The sequence below is a fragment of the Syngnathus scovelli genome, chromosome 14 (assembly GCF_024217435.2).
Source record: "Syngnathus scovelli strain Florida chromosome 14, RoL_Ssco_1.2, whole genome shotgun sequence".
Taxonomy (NCBI): Eukaryota; Metazoa; Chordata; class Actinopteri; order Syngnathiformes; family Syngnathidae; genus Syngnathus; species Syngnathus scovelli.
In genome coordinates, this window is record NC_090860.1 from 11,231,053 (window position 1) to 11,257,447 (window position 26,395).

At 42.6% G+C, this 26,395-nt stretch overlaps 3 protein-coding genes across 8 annotated transcripts in view; all 3 read right to left on the reverse strand.

Annotated features, from left to right (window-relative positions):
- The window catches only part of nipal3 (NIPA like domain containing 3), a 34,569-nt gene extending 31,787 nt beyond the window's left edge, over positions 1-2,782 (reverse strand). For both annotated transcript variants that reach the window (XM_049739537.2, XM_049739536.2), the window contains exons 1-4: positions 2,514-2,782; positions 1,725-1,882; positions 790-992; positions 627-711 (exon numbers count right to left, since the gene is read on the reverse strand). In XM_049739537.2, coding sequence (XP_049595494.1) covers positions 627-711; positions 790-992; positions 1,725-1,882; positions 2,514-2,565 — 498 coding nt within the window. In that variant the 5' untranslated portion in view covers positions 2,566-2,782. The remainder of the gene's footprint in view (positions 1-626; positions 712-789; positions 993-1,724; positions 1,883-2,513) is intronic.
- Positions 2,783-3,092: 310 nt separating this feature from the next.
- Positions 3,093-6,954, reverse strand: pole2 (polymerase (DNA directed), epsilon 2). Its single transcript, XM_049739558.2, has 19 exons — positions 6,786-6,954; positions 6,358-6,458; positions 6,222-6,297; positions 6,064-6,141; positions 5,891-5,984; positions 5,732-5,806; positions 5,450-5,533; positions 5,315-5,371; positions 5,190-5,238; positions 4,974-5,046; positions 4,683-4,855; positions 4,522-4,611; positions 4,393-4,447; positions 4,252-4,311; positions 4,028-4,105; positions 3,854-3,962; positions 3,613-3,789; positions 3,419-3,486; positions 3,093-3,346 (listed from the first exon to the last, which is right to left on the reverse strand). The coding sequence occupies exons 1-19, from the start codon at positions 6,857-6,859 to the stop codon at positions 3,328-3,330; spliced, it is 1,590 nt and encodes a 529-aa protein (XP_049595515.1). The 5' UTR covers positions 6,860-6,954; the 3' UTR covers positions 3,093-3,327.
- A 336-nt stretch (positions 6,955-7,290) lies between these two features.
- Positions 7,291-25,671, reverse strand: rps6ka1 (ribosomal protein S6 kinase a, polypeptide 1). 5 transcript variants are annotated; one of them, XM_049739540.2, is made up of 23 exons: positions 25,206-25,671; positions 21,216-21,260; positions 13,855-13,908; positions 12,909-13,025; positions 12,741-12,822; positions 12,537-12,617; positions 12,376-12,455; positions 12,196-12,302; positions 12,084-12,121; positions 11,871-12,013; positions 11,738-11,808; positions 11,585-11,673; positions 11,324-11,388; positions 10,876-10,978; positions 10,673-10,803; positions 10,417-10,542; positions 10,255-10,344; positions 10,020-10,178; positions 9,756-9,917; positions 9,415-9,491; positions 9,214-9,331; positions 9,008-9,145; positions 7,291-8,865 (listed from the first exon to the last, which is right to left on the reverse strand). In XM_049739540.2, exons 1-23 carry the CDS (start codon positions 25,266-25,268, stop codon positions 8,743-8,745), a joined length of 2,262 nt encoding a protein of 753 aa, XP_049595497.1. In that variant the 5' UTR covers positions 25,269-25,671; the 3' UTR covers positions 7,291-8,742. The 5 variants fall into 5 exon arrangements, with proteins under 5 accessions (XP_049595497.1, XP_049595500.1, XP_049595501.1 ...); XM_049739543.2 differs by lacking the exon at positions 13,855-13,908 and having other exon boundaries at positions 25,206-25,669; XM_049739544.2 differs by lacking the exons at positions 21,216-21,260; positions 25,206-25,671 and adding an exon at positions 14,722-14,889.
- Between the last annotated feature and the right edge of the window lie 724 nt (positions 25,672-26,395).

Consider the following 26,395-nt stretch of genomic DNA (forward strand, 5'->3'; position numbering starts at 1 on the left):
AACCTCCTCAGGGAGTCAAAAGTTAGTCAGGAGTCACTGTGTAATCTCCTCCTCCTCCTTTGACGACAGTATCAGTCAATAAGTCAGCCATCCAAGCTCATCCCGTCTACTTAGCGTTTGACATTCAGCCTTTAAAGACCTCGCTGGCGAATTTCTCCCCCCACACCTTGAAAAGAAAACCCCTGTGGTAGTCACATGTCCACTGTCTGGCCCTCCTCCTTCTTTCGTCTTGAAGGTACAAGCGGCTTCAAATATGCCAGGAATGTGGAGATAACGCAGGTTGCCAAAAAAGGGAGCTTGTGCTCCTGTTTGGGTTCAGCAAGTTGTAGTTCCTCTATATGGAGATGTTGAGGGAAAAAAAAGTCTTCCTCTTTAAAAGTCTAAAAAAAAAATCACGTTTTTCTATTGTGCATACAAGAGAAGCGGAAAGTAATTAAAAAAAAAAAAAAGTGGATCGTAATTTCCACTAACAACCCAGATTAAACCAAGCTCCTCCTCTACAAAGCTTGTCTCTTCGTCGAGATGCATCACTTTGACATATTTCCTCGAATCCAGACGAGAGCTTTGAAGCAACTTCCGGCACATCATTAAGAAATTAGATGGATGGGGAAAAAAAAAATACCAACCTTTTGCACGATCGCCCCGAGTTCTTTGCAATGGCTCACGATTTTTTTGCCCATCTTGCGTCCGCTCAGATGCGAGAGCTTATACCTGACCAAACACAATCAAGTTGCACGCCATCAAAATTTTTAAAACGTAAAGCACAACACGTTGAAACTCCTTACTGACCTATTGAGTAAGCAGAAAAGTCCTTTAGCCGAGGGGATGAGCTCCACCACCGCGTGCAATACACTGGTGGACAGCTTGGTGGCGCTCTGCCCGTCGTAGCTGTTGTGGCGCCAACGCCCCTGGATGCCCATCTGCAAGTTGTTGGCCAACATTCGCAGCTTCTCCGCCAGGCCGTGCAGGGTTTCCCCACCGTCGCCGTATGACTGACAGGGACGATTCGCATAAAAATCGTCAATATTCAAAGTTTGAGCGCCATTGATTAAATTCAAAAGAGCAGGTTGCATTCAGGCCGCTCTCGCCAGGGGTCAAGAGGTTCGTTCTACTCGGGCTTTGTGGTTACATATCAACCAGTGGCACTAATCCGGACTCCCAGAAGTGGCCATGAATTTTTCATGGTCTTATCCACGCCGCAATGACGTAACGGCGCTCTTGAACGCGTTCAACCTTCTCCATGTGACGCTAGCTTTTGTGTATGAGCGCCGGTCACAAGGCAAACAGGCGGGCGAATCGTCCTCTGTCATGGAAATGCAAACTGCGTAAACTGTGCAAGTGGCTCTTCTGAAGATTTACGTAAGCCTTCTCATTCATTGAAGGAGAATCCTGTCTGTGATTTGGCAACAGGTTTAAGCAGCTTGAGCCTGCTCAGTTAGCCTACAAACACACTATGACTGATTTAGTGTTATAAATAAACCTCCTTCACAAGTGCATGACTATTTCTTCTAGGAATGAAACAACACGAGATGAAACTGAAGTGCTTCTCGAAGGAGAACACGACGTTCTGTGAGTTCAGCATTAGACTGCAAACGATTGTTTCGCCGCTCCGGTACGAACATAAGTCATCGTCAATGCCCTCGAGACAAACATCCCTCGCCTCTCCGTCACCATGGTAACGTGTTGTACACAAAATACACGTGATTGTGTTTTTCCCGCCTCACCAAAGAGCACAGCTTCTCCACGGCCTCGAGGATCAACTCCTGGTGGCCGATCTTGGATACTCCGAGCCTCTCCAGGTCCACTGAGGTCAATTGGAGCAGATCCAGGCCAGATAGGTGCCACTCTGACAAGGCGTAGCGATGCAAGGGTGCGTCCAGACCTGGCAGTTGGAAGTAGGAGATGGGAAGAGTCAGGCTTTTCAAACTGAAAGCCCATATTAGCAGGAGAAAAAAAAAAAAAAAAAAAAAAAAAAACAAGCCGAGACATGCAGCTGGAGCATTGACGCGGATTTGTACTGGCAAACCACAACATAACTTTTGTGAAAAGTTATTACATAACTGTTTATTTGACTAGAAAATAATAAATATGCATGTAAGTACAAAGTCCATAAGTATTGGGACAGATGAAAACCGAAACAAGCTGTCATTAAGCCACTTTTACGTCATTTCAACAGCTAATAGTGTCGTTACCAAAACGGGTATTGTATATATAATAGTAAAAGGAATTTTTTAAACACAAGTATGTGTAGCTGTAGTTGTACTAATCTTTCTAAACTTTAAAGAAAAGTCTGATTTGGGGGGAAAAAGCATGTCACAACACTGTTGACATGACTGTTATGGCTCCTCCGGGCCACTTCCTCATTCCACCTCCACCTTTCATTTCCCAAAGGATTCGCGTGTGTGTTTGCAATCGCCTCGCGTCGATTTGTGACTCCAAAGTAGCTCAGAAGCGAATACAGGAACGAAAAAAAAAATCAGGTGGAAGTAGGTAGTGGTGAGAATCGGGCTCACCTTGGAGCCATTGGCACACAGTCTCCTCGCTCCAGGCCGTGATCGGCTCCATGCTCCGCGCGCTGCTCCACTCGCTCCCCGCCGCCTTGGTTGACGTTTACCTGGCCGTGGTTGTTGTTTGAAAGAAGACGGGAAAATGGCTCTCGAGTCAGACGACGACGACGTGTAGTACCCCTTTGTTCAGGTACAGGTGGGTGGGAGTAAGTGGCAAAGCCCCTGAGCTCCCTCTCGTTGCCAACCAATGGTGGTATGACCCTCCTCCCCCCCCGTACTCCCTCCTTCGTTCACCTGTGGGAAGTCTTGAATAAAGTTGCAATTAAGCAACACTTGAGTCATGCGTCTTTAATTTCTATTTTATTATATCTATTTCGTTTATATTTTTAAATTGTTGAAATATGATTAAAAAAATCGTTTCGCTTTTGAGAATCTCCCCATGTTACTCAATGACTGACTTAATTTAGTAATTAAAATAACTACAAAGGAAATAATTATTTCTAAATTAATAACTTAACTATTCTTCGCACAACGCAGTTTTACTTTTCAGTAATTATTAGATTTTATTTTCATAACTTCACCTCATTATCTTTGTTACATTGCAATTTTATTCACAAAGTGAAAGTCAAGTTAAACATTTTGTCCTCAATATGTTCTACACAGCACTAGTCCAAACACAATATTCTGATTAATATTGTGTTTGTGGAATATAATAAAATTAAGCATCAAAATCCACGACGACTACAAATAAAATGACAGTTTCTCACACACACAAATATTCAATAAAACTTTATGTACAGACTAAAAAATATCTCTCTGGTTATAGTCCTTGAAGTTTGCTGTGGAGACATAAAATAACAGTCATGTTATTCACCTAATTCATTTAAATAAATGTACAAAACAGTCCTTACCTGTCCTCAATGGTTTTGTTGGCTGGATAGTAAACTTTAAATGTAAAACCACTTCTTAGGAAAGAGCCCTGGTGAAGTGATGAATACAGTTTTTATTAATAACGACTCACAATTTCTTTTTATTTCAATTAGTAGCGCCAAAGCTTCAACCAATAGGAAATTAGTAATTGGGGTCAAGGAAGTATGTTACATACCGGATTGACGCAAAGGCAGTCGGAGTGTGTGACGTTGAAGGGGTCGTACTTGTCGGCAAAGACCACCATGTCGGGAACGGGGTACACGCGCAGGGCGTAGTCGTAGGCCCAAAACACGGGAGTGACGTAAAGAGGCAATGGCGCCAGGTGAGCCTGCGACAGAATGCTCCGGACAAACTGACAACAACAACAGTGTCAACAGTGGGACAACTTTTTTTTTTTCTTTTTGAAAGACACTCACATGATTAGGAATATCCAGGTTGCTGTTGGGCAAGCCCACACAATTCCTGCACATTTTGTTGACCAAGTCCTCACGGATGACAATGATCTCCTGACTGCAGTACTGGATCCTGAAAGAGAGCATGAATAATATTTAACCAAGCAAAACCACATAATTTGCCAGAGCTTGACTTACCTGCACGGGTTGGTGGTGAACGCGCAAAAAGGAACCCTTTGTCTGAACTCCTCAGTGATGTGATTCGCCAGCGGAGGTCTGAGGGAAGACATGAATCAGTTTTTGTCAACGTTTTGTTGTTTTTCAGATAAAAATTTTTTTTGATGACGTTCCATTCCTACTATGTAAAAATAACTTTGTATGTAAAAATGTGTAGCCTATTTATTCTTCAGTATAAATATTACCGTGGTAGGATGGTGCCCGGGCCTGGATCTTCAGGGCCAGGAACAAACACAAAACGACTACTGCAGGTTCAAGAAGATGGCAGTGAGGCACTATATAAATTTGTTATTGTAAACGACAATAACAAAAAAAAAAACTCTTACTTGTTGAGTATGTTAGGATGCGCACATATGCTGTCAGCTAACACCTTCAGCGACTCTAAAAAGAGAATAATAATAGCAATGTGAGATGTTGTCATTTCTCATTTGATTGTTAAGAGTTGGAGAGTTTACCCTTGAGTGATTTGACGTGACCTTTTCCATACGGAACAGAAGAGAAGTTTCCACAAAAGATGAAACACGTGGGAGGCATTGCCGCGTAACCTGGTGGAACAAATTGTCCACACGGTTCGAGTCAGTCGTTAATTGGAGTGGATCTGCGAGTAGACACGTACCTGAGAACATGAGGTTGAGCTTCTCCATCACTTCCGCGTTGTCCAGCCACACGTCGGAAACCAGGACAAACATGGCGTCGTCGTTTTCCTCCTCCAGTTGCTTGAGCTTGACCGACGCTTTCACCGACGTAGTGGACGGACCGCCGAAAAAGTTGATGTTGCCAAAGTACGCCCTGGTGGCAGAAGTTAGGATATGAACAATGCCTGGTAACTGACATCAATTAAAATGCATGGAAAAAAAACCAACATAGGGAATAGAAAATAGATTTTAAAAAATTGAATTCATTATACCGTGTGGCTGATGAAGGTTCTATGGGCGGAGTGCCAAAACCATTGACGTGGAAAACCGAGTCCTCGTACCAGCCTGAAAGACAAGGTCAAAAAAGTCCATTATCATCGACAAGCCTTCAGACCATCATTTGCTTAAAATTTTACTTTGGATTCCACCTTCACTGAATTAGGACCACTCAGCAAAAGCTTTTCAGTACAGCGTGTCACTCGACTTACCCTCAGCCAATACGAAACTGTATTCAGTGTAAAGGCCATTATGAAACTGGTGCAAGATGAATTAAGGCAAAACTCAATAGAAGTTTTTGTTCAATTGAAACACAAAAAAATAAAGGAAAGGATATTGCCTTGGACATATTGAGCTCTACAGTCCCAGTTGGATCCTCCAGGTAGAATTTCCCCTTTTAAAAGAGAATGTAAAAGAATAATGTAGACACAGAAATCCAAAAGATGAACGTATACATGGCCTGCCGCCTCACCTCTCTTAGTTGTGTGATCATTCCGAGAACGATCACGCCCCCCAGTGTGGCCGTGCTGCCGAGCAAAGCTTCAATGGTCTTCAGCTGGATTTAAAAAAAATAAAAAATAAAAAAATAATTAAAAAAAACATCTTGAGGATATAGGAGACCCACACTATGTTTTCAAAAGTTGAGCTGGATTAATAATTTAGAATTAATAACACATGGAAACTATTTGTGAAGAAAAAACTGAACTAAAATTGGACACATGAGGTTTTAGCTGGACAGCGACGACGAGGTTACCTGAAATTTATTTTGATTGTGCACTACAGCAGCTCCTATGACAGGCGGGGTGAACAGCTCGTGTCGACGTGTGCGCTGGAAACCAAATTCAAATATGAGCACCTCATCAGGACACTTCTCAAAACAGCGACAGTAGTAAAAAAAAAAAAAAAATCAGACCTGCAGTAAGATTGTGTAGCGCTCCCGAAAAAGTTCCGCCTTATCTCTGGCGATGCCGCACAGGCCCGGAGTTGGATGGTTGGTCATACTTAGGCTGCCAATGGAATCAGAGGTACAAGGAGTATATTAAAAAAATATTTACATACAAAGTATAAATACAGTACTTTACTTACGGAACAAACTTCTTCCGCTCCGGGTTGTAAATGTATCTGGGCACGTCAAAGGCGCCGATGATGTTGAAAACGTTACTCCTGGAAAAGAGTCAAAGTCACTTTCCAACTTAAAAAAAAAAAAAAAAAAAAGCATTCTAGAGGTTTTTTGAGCTTCTTACATGGTTTCATCGCAGGATTGAAAGCAATCCTGCACGGCATTTTCCACCACCGATAGCTCGATCATGCTTGAAGTTACTGTTGGATAAAACACAGATAGAGACAAACAATATACACGAAAAGGCCGCACAAACTCACATGGTTGCTTCTCCACAGCATCCAGCACTCTTTCGATGATGTCATCCAGCTCAGTGGGACTGACAGACAACAGGGACTCTACCAGGCACTTGGTGGCCTCACTTTGACAACAACAAAATTTTGTGTATATTAATATGTTTGCGCAATAAAAAGCAAGAAAAGGCAAAACTGCCAATGAACAACCAGTACAGTTCTTAAATAGTAAATAGTGTCAATTTGAGTGAGCATTATTCCTGTTTTGAAGTCAACTAGGTAATAAAGTAACAATAGAATGTAATTTTGAACAATTTATTGATATTTGGGTGTGGAAAAATACCAAATTCATAAAAATAACTCAATGAAGTTTGACAGCTAAACAAACGTCACGACACAACTACAAAAAAATCGACTTCATGGAATCAAAATAGAAATGACTTAGTTATACATACGGTCGGAGAATAAATCCCCGCATTTTGAAGTCAGCACAAACTCTGGATTTTATTCTCCGGGTGGCATCCATCATTGTTTACTTCGCTGGTCCGGGTCTGTCCACTCGTGCTTTGGCGCCAAATATTTTACTTCCTTATTCGTGTCGTCACTTCCGCGAAAGGCGCTTTAACAATAAAACAGAATGAGAATTAATTTTTCACAAATATACAAAACTAAAAATTAAAAACAACAAATAAAAGAAATTTCAAGCAAATATTGGAGTGAAATGTAAAATTTAATGATAAAGTATTTATTTTCAAAAAGGCTCGAGTTTTTACTCTTTTTTTAAAAAAGAAATTGTTACCCCCAATTGATTATGGGCAACTTCCAGTCATAAATTTCATTAATTTAAAAATAAAGGCCCTTGCCACCTCATCCTGAGGATCAGCAGCTCAACAATGTCATGTAAAGTAAGAAAATAATATGACCAGTACAAGCACAACTACACATTATTCCATGAGACAGTTTACTGTAGCAACAGAATCTTTAATATTTTGTAAGATATAAAAATCTTCATCTTTATCATATAATAAGACACACCACGTTTAGTCAAAGGAACAATGTTTTTTTCCCCTCAATCACAAAAAAGAAAAGAATGATAGAACTTGATGATCCCTTTCGAGGTAAGACAGCTGGTTGGACAATTTCACAGCCTCGCAGCTCTTCCCTTCTTTTATGCAAGACATTTCGACACCTTCCTCATCAAGTAGGCCTTTAGGCACCAAGCTGAAAGCAGGACCTACCCTGGGAAGCGAACACTTGGACGTCATTTGGAAATCATAAGTGGAAAAGTGTATGCGATCTCACAGGCAGTAACTTGACACATAATTGAATCCCCCCAAAAGTTAGTGATGGTCAGCTTTCAGGTGAAACGTGTCGATCAATTCATGTTAAATTTCCTATAACCCATTTTCAGGTTCATCCAGAAAATTTCACCTGAAAGTCAAACACCCCTAATTTTTTATGACCCCGTGTAAAATAAAACTGGCTTGATTGAACGGAGAGAACAGTCTGCCCGGCCTCCTTGTCAATACATTACGAGACCTTTTATTTATTTTTATTTTTTTAAACACGTACGTAAGCAATGTGCTCAAGTTTGCCTTGCACTATTTTCCTCGGACAAAAATTAACACCAAAAGCAGCCAAGCACAGGAAGCAGCATTGAAAATGTAATGGAGGGGGAAGGGGGGGGGGTGTACAAAAAGCCAATGTAAATGTTCGAACATGCCGAGTCTCTTTCACAGAAAGCCACCAGAAGATGTGTTGTCAAATAAAACATATAAAGAAACATCACACACTGCACGTCATGCAACTGACACTGTAAAAGAAACAAGATTGACGTGAACCAAAAAAAAAATTCCCAACAATCCCCATTTTTCTGGCTGAGCCAAAAGAGGCATTTAATGGCAGAAATATATATTTTCATATATTTTGTTTCTTTTTATTCACATTACTAACCCTCCCCAACGTTGACAAAAACAGCATTTTTGGACACTACTGCGGCCGCCGTGCTGCCGGCACAAACGGATTTAGCGGCTTTGCGCCGCTAATGTAAAGCTTATCTTTACGCACGCGCACACACATGCATACACACACAGACAGACAAAAACTGGCGGACAAATAAACGTGCAGCAAACTGACGACGTCCAGTGATGGCTGAGCGGACTTTGTGTGGCATGGTGGTCGTGCAGGAACACAAATGCGCGCACACGTAGATTACAAACAATCCCCCCCCCCTCCTCCTCCTCTCCTCGAACATCTTTGGCTGGCCCCACTACAAAAGTGAACACAACAAGATGGGTTCTTTCAGAAGGGGGGGGGTTCAGGGTCACAGTCAGGGTTCCTTGGCTGGTAACGCCCTCCCGAGCGAGCTGGTTGGTTGGGTGGCTTTTTTTTTTTTCTCTCAAGACAATGTGTCTACAGGGAGGTGGACGGAAGCTTCTTGACGCGCCGCTGGGCCAAGAAGGAGCTCTCGATGGGTTTGAGCTCGGGGGTGGGCTGCGAGTTCTTCAGGGCCGAGTACGTGGCCGCCATGGCGCCCTAGGACGAAAAGAACAGTGCTGGATTTAGCGAGAACCCTATTAGGGTTTGACATCCTACCTTCTAATTTTTAGATTTAAATAAATAAATAAATAGTCAATTCAAAACTGATTTGGATCAATTTTTCATGCGAGAATGATACCTTGACCAGTTTCGGGTCCTGGAGTGGGAGCTGGCTGTTGGGGAGTTTTTCTCTCTGGATGATCCAAGGGTGCCTGAGGACCTGCTTGGCGATCAGTCGCTGATGTGGGTCCACGTGGAGCATCTTGGACACCAGGTCCTACAGCAAGGAACACACTTTAAAGTCAGAGTTAAGCCCTCTGGAGCAAATCATGTTACACAAGTCACCTTAGCGGCGTCTGACACAGTGTCCCAGTTGCCTCCAGACAAACTAAAGTGACCGTTGCCTATCCTGTTCAGGATCTCGTTGGGAGTGTCCTCAGGTCCGTTAGCGAATGGAGTAAAACTAAAGAAAGGAATCAATAAAACAGGACGGCGTGAGGATGGAAACGGATTATACAACGTAATTTTAAGAGTGTAATTATTTACCCGGCTAGCATGGTGTACAGCAGTACTCCCAAACTCCAAATATCACAGCCCTCATCATACCCTTGACGCTTCAACACCTAGCGACGAGAAATTATTTCAGCAGAAGAAAATGGCATCAATATTGTTCTCCAATACAATAATCACAAAAATAAATTTGATAAACTCCCACACAAAAGCCCGCTTGCCTAATACAAACCGCTGTCGACATGCTAACGGTTAGCATTAATGGTTACGCTTTTCCAAGAAATAGCAATACTAACAGGCATATATTCTTTATCCTCTCCAAAAAACGACAAACATTTCCACCATTTTAAATATGACATTAGATGCGCCGGGCTCACCTCAGGAGCCACAAAGTTGGCGGTGTAGCACGGGGTCATGAGTAGCCCGTTGTTGGCGCGCAGTTGCTTGGCGAAGCCAAAGTCGCAGATCCGAATGGACTCCGGGTTCCCCGACTCGTCCACGTAGAGGATGTTGCTGGGCTTCAGGTCTCTGTGCACCACCTAAGACACCATCAGGAAATGTGTAATGAAAGATAGGTAATCATTAGATTTAAAAAAAAAAACAAAGATGGCCGCTGCTAACTAAATATGCTGCACCCTCACCCCCTGCGAGTGCAGGTACTCCACAGTCTTGGTGATGGTGTGCAGCACGGCGCTGGCCTCCCTCTCCGAGAAGGACTTTTGCTTGAGGATCCGATCGAGCAGTTCTCCTCCGCGCATCAGCTCCGTCACCAAGAACACCTGCTTGCCGGTATCGTAAACCTGGAACCGACACAAGGGAAGTCCTCCGGTATCAACTCAGGAGGTTTGACTTGATTATTTAAATTGTTTTCCTCACATCCTTCAGCGTTATGATATTGGGGTGCTGTCCGTATCGAAGCAGGATCTCGATCTCCTCGGAAGGGTCTGCGCTGGTCTTGTCAATCATCTGTCAATCACAAAAAACAAGATTCTAGACCTTGTCTGAGGTCATCCAGGTGTTTCGGCGACCTGCTTGTACCTTGACGGCGTATTCCGTGTTGGTGGCCTTGTGGATGCATCGCTTACACACGGAGAAGGAGCCCATGCCGATGTCCTCTTTCAAGACGTAGCCGTCGCTGAACAATAAGTTCTTCCCATGTAGCTGCTGCAAGTGGACAGGAAATACTTTTCGATACAGATACAAAATAAATTGTCATTTGAATAAAATGTCATTTTAACGATTAATCGACTAACCAACCGATTATTTTGATCCATGAATGTTACCTACTGCTTACCTGGACCACCGGGTGCGGCGGGGGCTTCACGGGTTCCATTGAACCTTCTTCTTCCAGCAGACTTGACGCGATGAAGCTGAAGCCTCGAAACAGCTGGTGAGCTCCGGCACTTGGCGGCACGCCGGGAGAGTCTGAGGATGAAAAGTTGAATGGTGTATTTATTTATGTGTTTACACTTCCAAGGTGTTCTTGACTTTTATTACCTTTTGGGGTGCGGGAAGTGAATTCGGAATCAAAGTAGAACGTGTCGTCGGGACGCGCCACCGCTGGTTTGAAAGGGGGTTTTTCCTCTCTGCGGAACAGTTTCTGGCACAGATGAAAACAGTTTGGGATGAAAAAAAAAAATACTAGCAATATTCCAATTCATTGGTAAAAATTTTTTTTTTAAAAAAATCGACCATAAAACAATAAATTAATAGTAATTAAATTATTTTTGGGATGACTCCCCCAAATAAATAAATAGATATAGATAGATAGATAGATAGATAGATAGATAGATAGATAGATAGATAGATAGATAGATAGATAGATAGATAGATAGATAGATAGATAGATAGATAGATAGATAGATAGATAGATAGATAGATAGATAGATAGATAGATAGATAGATAGATAGATAGATAGATAGATAGATAAAAAATAACACTCACATTCCAGTCAATGTTGGAAAACCATCCGTGACGTTTGAGCTCCTCTGCTCCATCTGGACCTGATCCTATGGTGAACCCATGGAAACAATTTCAATTTAATTACATCCTTTTTTTTTTTTTTTTACATGTTCAAATTTGGCAGGGTTATTAACATTCTTCTGTGTGGTAAGTTTGGGAGGCACTTTAATTTTTTAAAGCCTATAAAATGTGTTGACAGCCAACTGTGTTGCTCAACTGGGTGCAGTGAAGGAGATAACCGACCCAATCTGTTGCTGGGGTTCCTCTTGAACAGAGCTCTAAGCAGAGACTGGGCCTCTGCGCTGAGGAACTGAGGCATTCCCAAACGTGCCCTGCAAGAAATAATTCATCATCATCAGTGATCCGACCAAAGTAGAAGTAAACATCTGCACCTACTTGAGGATCATGTTCATTGTTTCTTTGCGGTCTTTCCCATGAAATGGCAGCGACCCGGTCAACATTTCAAACTAGAAGAGAGAACAACTTTTACATAATTACCTAAAAATATTTTTAAAAGTTCTTTCCTTACCATCAGTACTCCAAACGACCACCAGTCGGCGCTGTGGGTGTGTCCTACCCTGTTGACCACCTCGGGTGCCATGTACTCCACGGTGCCACAGAACGAGTAAGCCTTCTCATGCTGCTCAATGCCTTCTTTGCACAGACCAAAATCTACGAGACGGCAAAGGAGACTTTTGATGAAGCATTTCAGGAATTATTTATCTCCTTGCTATTTTCTCACCTGTGAGTTTGATGTGACCTTCTTCATCCAAGAGAATGCTAGACGACAAACGTAGGATAATATTATCATACTTGCATAATTAAATGTCCAATTTGAGAACTACTTCTTTTACTTTTCAGGCTTCAGGTCTCTGTACATGATGCCCAAGCTGTGGAGATGGTCCAGGCCCAGCGCCAACTCTGCGAGATAAAACTTGACGTCCTCCTCGGTGAACATCACCTGTGAGATGGAAATTCGGTTATGATGCATGAGAAGGCAACGTGTAGCATGAACATTCTGAGGGAATTCTCACCTCTTTAGACAGTCGGGTGAAGAGATCACCTCCTCGGAGGAAGTCCAAGATCAAGTAGAGTTTCCCTTCAGTCTGGAAAGCTGTGAAGAGAATATACCAATGTGTTTTTTTTTTTTTTGTTGTTGTTTTTTTTTGAAGGAGGTGCAATTAAGCCGACTAACCGTAGTGCAGCTTGACAATAAATGGGTGGTTGACATCAGCTAGGATGTTCCTCTCCATCTTGGTCCTCACACGATCTCTCACTGGTGGAGAGAAAAGAAAAAAAAATCCTTTTATGGTATGGCGGTCGTTTTTTTCGCCGGAGGACATTGTTTACACGGTTCTGACTTTGATTACATCGTTCAATCACAAGCTCACTCTCTTACCTTTGAGTGTGGCCTTCTTGAGGACCTTCATTGCATAGAGCTGGTTGTCATCAGGAGGGGTCACCTTGCGCACCAGGAACACCTCAAGTATGTGAAACATGAGCAATGTCAGAAGAAAGACTGCAGAGGATGAAAAGATACACGCGGCTTCCAACTTGCACGCTTTACCTTCCCGAAGGAACCCTGGCCCAACACTTTGAGTAATTCAAAGTGAGACGCGTCTGCTTTTTCCGAACCTTCTTTGACCACATGGGTGATGTTGATTTCCTTGATTTCGCCATCGTCCTATCCACAAAGAGAAAGAAACAAGGATTTGGCAAATGTCCAAAATGCTCCTGGTGACCTGTTAATTCTCAAAGTGAGGTACAGATTGACTTGTGGGTGAAAACAGACTCCCTCTAGTGGTGCGAAAATTAATTAGTTGTTTTTAAAGGTCTTTTTTTTATGTTTGATACCTTTTTTTTTTCCAGACATTACCATAAATATACCTAAATAATAATGTGTTAATAATTTCACGTACAAGTCGCTCCTGATTATAAGTCGCATCGCAAAAAACTGTCTTATAGTCTGGAAAATACGGTAGTTTAGTTTAACCTATTAAAAAAACAAATTAAAGCTCAAATTGAAAAAAAATATACCCATACATGATAAAACGCCATTTATATTACAAAATATAGACACGTCGCTAACAAACAAGCACTACCACAAAAACAACACATCGAACTGAACTTTAAATGACATGTCGTCACGGTTACCAGTGTCCAGCGTTTCAAAGCAGGCAAAGTATCTGCAGCCGCCGCCAAGCCTTTGGGTTTTTTGGACAGGTAGAACGGGAGAAAGCAACCGAGTTTAAATCTCGCTCCGGGTCCCATGTCCCAAGAGGTGCCACTCTAAGGGTCTTGCTGACTCTTTTGTTGTGCTCCTCTGACTGACTGAGTGAGTTCGAACATGAAACTTGCAACCAGGAAGGAAGTGGGTGCTTTCATTCTCACACTCTTGCACCCAAAACGGCACAACCAACCAAAACTCATGCGACTATATGTCATTTTAATTCAGGCCAGATGTAATTCATACAAATGTCTTATTTAGGGAGGAGTAGCAGGGAGTGACTTACCTGGCCACTCATTTGGGCAAAGTCCTTCTCTATCCACGTGATATGAGACTCGTTCTAAGTGGTGTTGGAATGGAAAGTTGACATGATTATTTTTATTTGGCTTAGTCACTATGCAAGCACACACACGTGGAGACAGACGGAGATTTCAGGGGTAACAGGACCAGTCTGGACAAGTCAGGACAGGACAGGACAGGAAGTGGCTTTCTTTGCCCTCTCTCTTTCTCTATCTCATTTCCTCTCTCTCTCTCTCTCTCTTCTTGACCTGACTTCACTTCCTTCCGGCTACAAAAGCCCAACCTGTACGCAGAAGCCGCTATTCAAAGAGCGGCCTTTCAAAGTCAAAGACACAATGGTGACCACGCCCTGCGGCTTATGACTGGACTCCGATGAAATATTTGATAGGCAATAATAAATCTCTGATATCTGAAGCTCTCCGTGAAAGCAAACTATATTTCATATTTGTGCAATTTCTGCAGGGTCAATTTTGAAAAAATCTCATTTTTTTGCTGAATTTTAGTGACACTTTTTCCCTGTTTGCCTCACTGGCTTAAAAAAGGAACATTCCACCCCAAAATCAAAAATGGATGCAACCACAATAAGTCCTTACATCATCCTCTATGAATCAGGAAGTCGAGAAATGGACATACGAGTTAACAACAATAAATCAATTTATTTGTTTATTGTGTTCATTTTTATCCTTGCCTGTCTGCTAAGCTATTTGACATGTTAAAGTTAATTAGCTAAAAAAAAAAAGGCTTTGAAATTAAATTGTATGTTAGAATGGCCACACAAGAAGACATACAAACATACAACAGATTCATTTGACACGCTCAACATGCTAAAAATCAACAAAAACCTGCCACTTGCCTCTCTCGTGCGTGTTTTGGTGCGGAATAATAACCTCCACATGTCCGAATATTTCCATGTCACTTGGAGCCAGCACGCACCGGCTTACGGCCGCACAAGATTTACTTTGAGTTAGCCAACATGTTCGATGTGTGTTACTCACTGGCTTTGCATGCACACACACACACACACTCACACAGCAAAATGGGAAGTGAGGTTTTTAACCACCAAAGTCGAGAACTGGTCACAAAGGGGAAGGTTACGCTGTAAAAGCGGTAAATTTGAATTTTTGTGTTGATCTTTCTTTGGAAAGCAGAGTCACATGCAAAATATTTAAAAAAAATAATAAAGTGAAATAGAAAAAAAGGGGGGCGGTGTGTTTCCATCTTTAGCTAGCCAAACTATAGGACACAAGAAGAGACCTGCTAACTTGTGAAAAAAAAAAGAAAGATAAAAAACACACAAGGGGCCAGACACTTAAGAGGAGCCGTCATGCAGAGCCAAGGTTGGCCAAGTAAGGGCATGTTCACTATATACAACTCGCCGTCTGTGTAGATGCTAATTCATCCCGGCAGAGAAAAAAAATTGTCACCTCGCAGCATAATCGTCCAATGAATAACATACAATTACAACATTTATCCACGGCTGTCTTGACACGGCTTCCTCTTTTCCTGCATGTTTTCATCTGGTGACAGTTGGAACAAAGAGCAGCCAAGAGGCCGTTAAAAGTACAGGATCCTTTTTTTTTTTTTTTTTTGTGTCTCATTCCACCATTTCTGATCCGGTCCAGATTCAGACCACATTGTACCAAATTCAAACCCGCAATGGGTGGAGTTGTTCAAGCGGTAAATCTATGACTTTGACCTAGTATTGTCGAGTTCTGAGAAAGATAATCTGCTGGATGTGTCTTGAGTCCAGACACTTACGCAGGCTGGCACCAGAACATATCAGGTGAGAGATTCTAACGTCTGTAATGCTGCTGGATTGTTTTCCTTTTTTTTGTGGAGAGGCGGGGCAGACGGTACAAGTGCACCAAATGCAATCCTCCAACCATTAAATCAAGGCGCTTTAATAAAAGCGTCGCCTGGAGCGGTTGAGAAGAAGCTTAAACTGCAAGGAGAAGTCAAGGATCCAAATAACACAGCTGCTTGCACTGCATTAAGAAATAAAACCTCTCGCTACTTCATCTAAGTCTCGTTTGCAGTTTCTTTGGGGAGTCTTCATAAAAAAAAAAAAAAAAAATGCAATGCTTTTTTTTAATCTACCGCTGACAAAGCAGAGAAGCTTCTTGGTCACATGATTCCTTAATCTCCAGGCTTGGTTGGATATTTCATACAGGAACACGAGGTCACCTTTTCACTCCTTTTGGTGTTGTTTACAACACGGGGTTCAAAGATTGAACAGGATGTTCCGTCTGCTCGCTTTGAGTGACAGCTGCAAACGGACGTATAGGCTAATAGATTTCAATGGAAAATGCACAGGAAATGTGCGCGGGATTAGCACGGATGCTACAGGAAATCCTGCGTGGTCAATCTGGAATATTAATAGCACAACAAGGATTGCGGTAAGATGAGAGGCACGTCAGACGGTTGACATGAGCTTGAGCAGAATGGAAGGATGATGATGGTGATGATGGTATTAGAATTTAAATTAAGCTAGCAGGTACGTTAATTATTTCGTTATTGATCCATGAATCGAATTTTAAAAAACTCTTACTTTCTATGCCGTTATGTAAAAAATTTCATTATTACATGACAAAATAGATTCATTATGATTCCGTTACAACAATGGTAACCGTTGTTGCCACGGTAACCGTGTCAACCGTTATTTTCCTCCTGGGTCCGACAATGGTGAAAAGTAATAGAAACAAGTAGCGGCGGAGAAAATTCATTGACTGGAATGGAAATGGACTAAAATATATTTGGAGGTGGTTTTGGCGGGGAAATCAGCTTTAGTAACCGTAAAAGACAAGAGCAACCGGTTGCCACGTTCTCCTCAGTCGACCCTGAAAGGGAGAAGTGTGAAACTATGGCAACTGTGTTCCTCATCTTTGTGAGAAGTGGTTGCGAGGACGGCGTCTTTACGCAGGAAACGGCCGTGGCAGCAAGCTTTCATGCCAATCGTTGATGGACGAGTGCTCTTACTGCCCGAGTGGACCCTTTAATAGCCTCGATCAAATACAACCGTGGCCTTTAAAGGTTTTGGGGGGGGGGGTTGAGAATAATCACCGGACCAAATCTGAAAAATGTGATGAAACAAAAACAAAAAGAGTTATGAATGAAACTCTGAATGGGCAAAAAGGTTTATGGCTACTCCGTGTGTGTAAAAAAAAAAACAAAAAACATTTTCTACTATTGCAGGGCTTGGCGACGCTGAAGACACGGTAACCATGACGACGCCGGCTCGCGGCAACCAAGGATGGATGGAGGAGGGGCTACTGAAGGCAACGGAAATATGCTTTGAATTATTTGAAAGGATGCCGAGGAAAAACATCTTTAATTGTTGACGTGCTGACAGACGACGACTCGCGTCCATGTTATGCTGCATTCGGGTGAATTTTATGGTTTGAAATAATTAAAAACATAACTATTTAATACTTTAAAAAATATTTTTTCATATTTTTGTTGAAAATTTCTGTGGAAAATGCTTATTGGGGGGTTTATGTGAACACAAACGGTGGAGTAACACATGTAAACAGACAATATAACAATCATGACAGAATAAAATAAAAAAAATACCAGTATTACTAATCATTTTTTTTTATTGTGAGTCTATTTTTGCATTACACTGCCCAAACTTGTCCCACAATACTTTCTACTCGTCCTACTGCAACATACTAGCAATGCTTTTGATTCCCTCCACCCGCCCCAAACAAAACCAGAATTTAGAGTCACCCGCAAGCTCGAGGGGGGGGGGGGGGGATGCTGGGTAATTAGGTTATAAACCATCGCCCCGCCTCTGCGTGTGTGCGTGTTTGGCCAGTAGCTCTGCAGAGCCACCTTCTACCACTAACAGCAGATTCTGTTGATGATAAGCGAACACAAGAGAGCGTCCGCTTCAGTCTAGAGCACACACAGACGCACACGAGAGTTATGCCCTTCAAACCAAACACACAGTACAATTGTGTAAACAAGTCCGAGATTGTGTAGAGGTCGGCTATACGTTTTCCATAGGCTTTGCTTCAATGCAACACAAACGGTGCAGCAACACATCTAGACTGACACCATAATATTTATAAATCGCCTACGCAAAGATCGACCGATATTGCTGACGCACTGAGAAGTTGTGGTTGTACCCAGATGCTGTTTTCCGGCAACGATTTTTATCACGCGTAAAAAAATAAAAAGCAGTTATCGGCGGCGGTCTGTTCGGGTGCTTATCGTTGTGCTGGTGACGACATTCGGCGAGAGAAGGGGAGAGAAAAAAAAAAAGGCTTTGGAAGACATTGCAACACAAAAGTGATGCTATAAGTCAGTGACTACCCCTGCTCCCCCCTCCCCTGACCTTCCCGTGGAATGCGGCGTGTTTGGTTCTGCAGGGTTGTTCGAACATGCCTCCCTCCCTGCAAGCCGAGTGCAACACGCACATGCGATCATCTCGCCGCAGGTTTGTTTGACAGCGAGCCCGGCGGGAAAAGGCCAAGCTGGACGTCGGCAACCCAAGCTGGCCGCCATCTGCGCTTTCCAGGAAGTGCTGTGGAATTTATGTAACCTCGACAAGACCCGCGGAGAATTCCTGGATTCAGTCAGAAACCACAGAGATGTGGTTCACGAGAAAAAAGTCAAATACGCCTACCAGCCAAAACATTATGCCCACCAGCAAAATTTAAAGCATGCTTGAAATAACAACTGCTAGAGGGGCTTCAATGCAAATCCTCCCTCTTAGGCAATAGAGAGGTCAGATTTGTTGAAGGGCCGTTTCCATGACGACCACATGCGTGAGCATACGCTTAGCGCTCTCATAGCTAGGTGGGGAAATTCGTAACCTTGCCGTTTCCTGGTTCGCCGGGCTCCGTGCCCGCCCTAGGCTCCGTCCGCTTGTCAAGTGCGGCGCCTACGCACTCGCTCGCTCCTCTGGTAAATATTTAATCGGGTCGAGGAACACTCGACACCGTGGCTGCTATGAGCTCGACATGGCCACGCGGGGGGAATGCGTTGGATTGAACAGGGGTCACCAACATGGTGCCTGCGGGTAATATTTAACGACCACATTAGCAGTCTGTAGGCTTGTTCTAAAAATAGCCCACCATACATTGTGATTTTCTAGGAATTTTTATTATTTATATTATTTATATATAATTATTATTATCATTATTTTACGTAGCTGTGCATAATCTCATAAAACGTTACGCAGATTTATTTATATTATTTCTTTTTTTTAATCTGGGTCAGCCGTGTTAAAACTGCATAAAATCCCTGTCTCAATTTTTTTATTAACAATCGGCCCCATCTTTTCGTTTGGTAACATGATTGTCCTCGGTCTCAATTGATGCTTTCCGAGCCGCTTGTTCCCATCTTCTAATTTGTTTCCGTAATTTGACTTTGATACGGTGGACGTGACGGTCAAAAGCACACAGCACACTTTTCCGTCTGATTCTGTCTATAATTTGGATAATTTAATAATAAAAGGTGGATAAACGGCGTATCTTTTATCACTGCTCTCATTACGGCAATTTTGCAGGGTCTCCGTGTGAAAGAGGCTCACATTTCTTTTCCCTTCCATTCCTCCCACACGGGCCGAAAAGGTGCCTAGCGTTTCCTCTCCCTTACCTTTTCCAATCCCTCATCATCTCCGTCCGCCGAACCATACCTTCCTTTTAATCGTGCCGTTCAGTTGCTTCTATTCTACCAGCGCCTAACTGCGTTGGAAAAATAAAAAGTCATTAGCCACGATCTCTGGTGCATTACCTCGTTCTAATTTCTGCCCTCTGGCTCGTAAAGTAGGAGCTCATGCCGCAGTGGGGTGAGAATTACGTAACGACAGGCCTGCGTTCGACATAAAATTAAGTTCGACCAAATTGCTCTTGTCGTTTATCGCTCGCATCCGTCACCGTCGAAGGCAGAGGCGGAAAAACTTCAAGTTAATTTAACAAGAGCGCCACAAGAGTTTAAACATTCATCACTCGAAAAAACATCAATGAGTAAACTTTGACTGAGGTTGAGACATTTTGTTCACTTGAAGGAGAAAACTGGGTAATAATAACTCCTCCCCTGGCACCACGGATGAGATAATTCCCTCCATCGATACGCCTTCTCGTTGACGCTGAATCTATACGAGCTGAGAAAGCCCATTAGACGCACTTGATCCGGAAAAAAAAGTCGGCAGTTGTCATTAGAGTGCTTCTAATTCCTGTTTTTAATAACTGCAACGGTAAAACTGCATACTCACGAACCCTTCGGAGAGCCATCATCTAATTGGTTACAATTTTACTGCCTTGATTTCATTTTATGCCCGCTTGCAGTGCTGCGATGTTTGAAGAGAGAAAAAAACAAAAACAAATCAAGAGCGAAAAGACAGTCAGCAATAAGCTGGCGAGTGGCAGCACCTCGCTCGAAATGAAATATCGCCTCAGTGGTTGCAGGAAACGCATCGAGGAAGATGAGTCGTGCTAACAAACAACAAGCGAAACAATTACGGGTGCAGTTCCGATAAAAACGCCGCGATGAATTCAATGTCCTTCCAGGAAAACAATCCCGTTACATTGGCGAAAGTCAATTTCCTCCTCGTCGTATCGAATGCGGGATTCTAATAAAGTAAAGCGGAATAAATAGTGTTGTCCAATCAATTAGCGCGTGAAAAGCACCATTCCGGTTGTAATTGAATCTTATTGATGGCGTACTGCAATGCAAGAGAGGTATCAGAAACTGTGATTTGGATTAGCGCAATTCCCCGTGTGGTGACCCCAATCATCGCACGTCATTATAACGTGAAAGGATGCTCGACGGGCTTCACCCCGCCTCCATTCAATTCACAAGGACTGAACACAAAAGAATAACACAAGAGGAAACGGGATCGTGTTCCAAAGGGCCAGATAATAATGGAGGCTGGGGAGAAGTTTAAAAAAAAAAAAAAAAAAAAAAGAGGGCTGACTCAGCCATTCTTTACGAGCAAGCTTGTGCACGTTTGTGATGTGATCGTACGGGACAACTGGGGACACACAGCCGAAGCTACGGTTGTTTGAAATATAACACGTAATAGAGAGTAATAAAATACATCTCATTACAACCTAATTACACCCAAATAAGTGGAAAAAAAATCTGGTCTTAAAATATGAGATACCTATTGTAGTACCATTAGTGACCTGTGAGAGGCAGCATTGTGCAACAGGGTAGACTGCTGGAAGATACGAAGAAGAAGATGCTAGGCTAATTTAGCTTGTCTAAATTATTGTTGGGGGGGAAACAAGTACTAACTGGCCATGTAAACACGGCAGTCCAAATGTCCCCAGTCGAATTAGTTCTGTTTAATTAATTGAGTGTGTGTGTGTGTGTGTGGGTGTGTGTGTGTGTTCCGACCTTGACAGCAGGTGTGACTCCATCTTCCGCAGTACTCTGGCCATTCTGTCAAAAAGAGAGTTTAGAAAATTATCAGTGTTGCAGAAGTAGATTTTTAATGCAAAAAATAAATAAAAAAATACAAAGGGCAAACGCCAAAGACGTGTTGTCCGGTCACATTTAGAATAAGCTGAAGTGATGTCGTGGCTATCCCGAGAGAGAGAGAGAGACATAACGGTACGTCACAGATTGCTGACTCGTGACGTTTTAGCGGCGACTTTGCCGCTTTACTGCCTCTTCACATTTGGGACGACGGGGCGCTTGTTTATTCTTTGTGGGGTTCATCTTGAGAGGGTGACTCATGCCCAACAGGAAATATGATGACTCAGCATTGCTCCAATTGTTAAGTCTCATTTGTAGGACAAATATTAATCTAATGAACCATTCGTGACATTGTATGTCTTTGAATCAAGTCAACTTATGAGGTGGGACATAGGTCATGACCCCTTGGATCCCGCAACGCTTTTACGGTTTTATGGGTAGGTGATGAAATGTGAAAACATGTCCAACTGCTTCCGCATATAAGAAGAAAAAAAGAAGAGCATATTTCGGAATTCTCCTCCCAAGAGTACTCCCCCCCTCCCCTCGATGAATGCCACAAATTCCACTTTTACTGGCAGCTTTCTGTAGAAGAGAAACAGAAGTCACTTCAACCCTGAGATTGAATTCAAGCCACTATGACTGTACAAGGGACGTCACTTAAGCCATTTCCTCCAGGCACAAACTACTTGAGATCATTTCCAGTCGAGCCTTGTGGTGTTTTAATAACATTCGACGTTGTAACACCAAACTTGTTTATTGGACTTTGAACAAGAAGAGTCATATCAACTCCGAGAGCCATAAAGTCAAAATGAGTAATCGGAGGTCGCCATGGGAACACCAAAGACCACGTTTCTTAATACAAACCGGTGTACACATCAACAGGCCTATTATGGATACATTTTTTTTTCAACATGCCAAGTCTGGTCATTTTTATTGAAACCTTGATGCCGAGCGCTCCGCTCATGCATGTCCAGTACACGCTCCCGATACCGTTCCTCCGACACTTTCAATCTCATTAGCCACGCTTGGCCGATCCAAGTGGCCCAGTTAATGGCGCCGGCGCTCCCCTGAGCTTCCTCAACGAGAGCGCAGGCACACGCACACCTAAGCGCACAAACAAGGCTCGACACGTTAATAAGCGAGGAGGCCTCGCGATTAAACCGCGTGGGAATCGTATTGAGCAAACGTTAGTCCAATAGGCGGCAAAGCGGAACTTTTCATTCCTGTCTGGTCATAAAAAGTCAACAAGCTCAGGGCTGCTCCGCTGTTTGAGTTGGTGAGATAAATCTGTTTTACTAACAACACTGTATCCTAGCAACAAGAAATACAAGGAGCATCTTTTTAGACGGTCTTTGTAATCCTAGCCGGCTAAATTTCTCGGTATCTCGGTGAGTATTGATTGACAACCACTTTGCTAAATCCACCAAATGGACATTATCTATATTTATTTACCACTTTTGGGCTTTTAGGGTTCTGACTCCCAGCAATAATCAGGAAAACTAGACCTCAAAACATTTAGCATTAGCATTTAGCAAAACAAAATATGACAATTTCTGCTGAGGATTTCCCGCCAGATTTATTTTAACGTCTGTCCCGGAAGTCGTAGATGTTATCGAACGTTCTCCTTCACCGCCACAGTCTTGCTCAGGTGTTCCGCAGGTCACGCCCAAATTAGCAGCACTTAATCCCGCGCGGGAGATAAAAGCCATGAAACGCTCGAGTGCTCGGCCTCGATAGCAAACACACACTTGACGAGAATCGAAATATTGCATAAGAACCCAAAATAGCATCAGTCACTTCTCTAGTCTGCTACACTTTTTAGAGCGGGTGTAACTAATAATGAAACTTTTAGCGTACAAGTGAAAGTTTCCGTATTTGGATGGTGGAGATCTGGTGTGGATGGATCAGCAGGATCATGACAAATGCCAGAAGCCATTGCAGGTGGCACTGAGTCATAATGGCGGCACAGCGGTAGGGATGATTGCTCCCTCTTTATCAGCGCTGATTCACTTCAGATCAGACGTCATGTCCCCACAGGAATAAAAATCTGATTCAGGTACCATAAGAAATTCCACTTTGATCCTTAACTGGGGAAAAACTACACAAATGGGAACTTCCAGATCCACAAATGGACCTGGACCAGACCTTAAAGTATCAAGTGGTGTCATCATAGCGAAGCAGGTCAACCTGCCCCATCTGTCTCCTGGTCCAACATGCTCAATTGGGATCGTTCTGCCGGTGCTAGCAAAGTGTGCAGCGGCCCGATATGGAGTTCACAATGATTAGCGGCGACTGGTGTGATTGAATTTATCACAGCTTGGGTGATAATGAATGCAAAGTGGACAGGTGTTGTGCAGTCCGATGATGCGGGGGGGAAAAAAACATTTATTTTACCCATTTGAAATAAAAGTGCACATTTTCCCTCTGTCAATCATGCAATAAAAAGGCAGGCAATTACGCTCGACACTCTTTGCAGGGTCAGCACTAGCATCTGTTCCGAGGTGTTGCTGACAAGTAGATCGAAAAAAAAAAAAAAACGATAACGACACATTATGGGATGGTGACTCATTACGCTGACTGCGCCAATGTATAATATGGACAGATTCATCAAATCTCAGTTATTAATTCACCCCCCGTTGTTGATATTTTTAGATACTTGGGATATTAATTCATAAATTCTTCCTTCTTTCATCTATTTTTCTTGCGCGCTAAGTTTCGGAAAAAACCCCGCGGTGGTCTATTTTAGTTTTTGATTCATACTCTAGTAAATGGATGTTCTCTGTGCTGAGTTTTATGGTAATACAAGTTAATGATTAACTGCTTTAGCAAGTTTGGATTCTGTAGAGGTGTCAAGATGTATTTTTTTTTGGCCTGGATAAAAAAAAAAATGGGGGCAAACAGTTTAAATGAGTCAGCATGAGAAGTTAAAAAGATGATGGAGATCAACTTGAGAGAGCAGGATGTTCTTCTCCTATCAGAGAGGGTAAATGATAAGGTATCAACTTCCGGACCAGATTGCCCCCCCACAAAAAGGCTTTCAATCGGCGAATCAATTTTCACGGTAAAGAAGATCGAGGACATTGTGTAATAGCGTGCACAAAAGAGAGGAGATCAGAGACAGACGGCATGAATATTACATGTCATCTGGCCCAGCGCACATTTCGGCAGATTCCTGCAGCTGTTCAATTGGATGGTGTCAATGACATTCTACAGGTTGCCAGAGAATCTGAATCACTTTGAAATCGGGAGGAAACAAAACAACAACCAGGTGCTTTTCCCCTGCAAAATGCAGTATGATTTCTAAGAATAATCTTTCGGAAGAATCTGACAATATCCGCAAATCTAATATCCATCAGATGTGCTTGGATAAATTCATTTCGAGAAGCTGCTGCAGAGTGGAGAAGTGTAAAAAGCACTTATTTGGATTTGGAAATCCTCTTGAGTTGAAGTGACAATGAATATTTCCAAATAAAGCTACATAACTGAGGTGAAGTGATGAATCACCTCTTTCGGAGTAAATCTGAGGCTTTAAAAAGAAATTATACTCGAGTATTCATTAAGAGGTGAAGCGCTGATTCGCAATTTAGAGGTGTAGAGTTCGATTCCGGAATCACCTTCCTGTATGGAGTTTGCTTGTTCTCCCCGTGGCAGCCAGAAGCTACGTACAATTAACCAGTGTCAAAGGATGGATGGACGGACGCATCATATAGTAAAAATAATATTTCACATTAAAGATGGTAATTTAAAACAACAGGAGTGAAAAGACTCAAACATGCATGTAGACATTTATGAACAAATCCCTCCCATCCGAATATGATAAGATAACCGGTTGCGAAATAGTTACGAGTCCTTCCAAGGAACTTATCCAAATGTAAAATTCCACAGTAACTTGACTAAAATTCCGTTTACCTCAGTCTCCAGCTGGACAAGTTCCATGGTGGGCCATGGCTCGGCAATCTGTGCGAGCGGCATGCTTGCAGATTTGCCCCCGTCAAGATGCACAACTTCTCAGAACGGCTTCGGGCTCGGTTCGGTGACTTGGTGCTGTCCACAGTCCTCGTGCACCACTCGGGGTGGCGGGGTTCGACAAACAGGTGCAATCGTTCTGATTTAATTCGGATTGCTCCAAAGTGGTAATCCAGTTGAGAGTAGAATAAATCCAGGTACTACTCAGAGGTGGAAAAACCTAGGTAGAAAAATAAAATTAATAAAAAACAAAAACAAAAAACAATCCTGGAGGAATGACACCAAGTCCGGATTGGTTTGACAATCGAAGCCTTGGGTCCTCCACACCGGGCTTCCTCTTCTCGCTCTTGTCTTGGTAGTAAATAGCTCAGCGCAGCCTCCGAGCCCAGATTGTCATTGGCACACTCCCAAAGACGAGATTCATCCTGCCCCCCTTCTTTTCTTTCTTTTTTTTTTTAAATCCTAGCTACTCTACCACCCACGTCCGATGTCGCCATCATCTGGCAGAAAAGTGAACTGCATCTACGTCATTGCGCTCAAGGCTAGCTATATGCAACTAAAATAAAATAATTCACAGGTAATATGCTGAGATCTTTTTTGTTTGATTAACTTATGATAAGGATCTACCCAAGATTAGAATAGGTTGTTAATAAATAAGAATTAAAAAAAAATGCTAGGCAAAACTTGTTGCCATGCAGAATATAAAATATTCATCATACTCGTTATTGTGCAGGTCTATAACGTTTTTGAAGGTGTATTTAATTTCTCTGCATAAAAGCATATATAGACAAAACATTTTTATTTAATTTTATCCGTGATTAGGCATGCAGTGTGTTATTTGAGTGTGTTTAGGCTTAATCTCTTTTCATTGACAACAGCTCTCGTCGTGAGGGCCCTCTATGATATAACACACCCCTTCTGCTCTCCACACTTCCTCGCTCCATTCAACAGCAGAGTGTTTGGCTCGCGCCAGGCTCCGGTTACTATTGGCAACTGGAGAGCATCAAACTGTGGATGAATCTGACTTTTTTTTTTTTTTTGGGAGGGGGGGGAGGTGGTTAAATTAGAATGAATGCGAGGCAAACAAAGAGAAATGTGCTCCATGTACCTCGACTGTAAAAGAGGCTAGGTTA

Excerpts from the sequence above, each read along its gene's own strand:
- pole2 (XM_049739558.2), bottom strand. The coding sequence starts at position 6,859 with ATGATGGATGCCACCCGGAGAATAAAATCCAGAGTTTGTGCTGACTTC. Across the intron at positions 6,459-6,785 it reads CGGGGATTTATTCTCCGACC|TGAGGCCACCAAGTGCCTGG; the intron begins GTATGTATAACT and ends TTGTTGTCAAAG. Across the intron at positions 4,106-4,251 it reads CCGGGCACCATCCTACCACG|ACCTCCGCTGGCGAATCACA; the intron begins GTAATATTTATA and ends GTCTTCCCTCAG.
- rps6ka1 (XM_049739540.2), bottom strand. The coding sequence starts at position 25,268 with ATGCCGCTCGCACAGATTGCCGAGCCATGGCCCACCATGGAACTTGTC. Across the intron at positions 21,261-25,205 it reads TTGTCCAGCTGGAGACTGAG|AATGGCCAGAGTACTGCGGA; the intron begins GTAAACGGAATT and ends TCTTTTTGACAG. Across the intron at positions 9,146-9,213 it reads CTGTGTCAGACGCCGCTAAG|GACCTGGTGTCCAAGATGCT; the intron begins GTGACTTGTGTA and ends TCCTTGCTGTAG.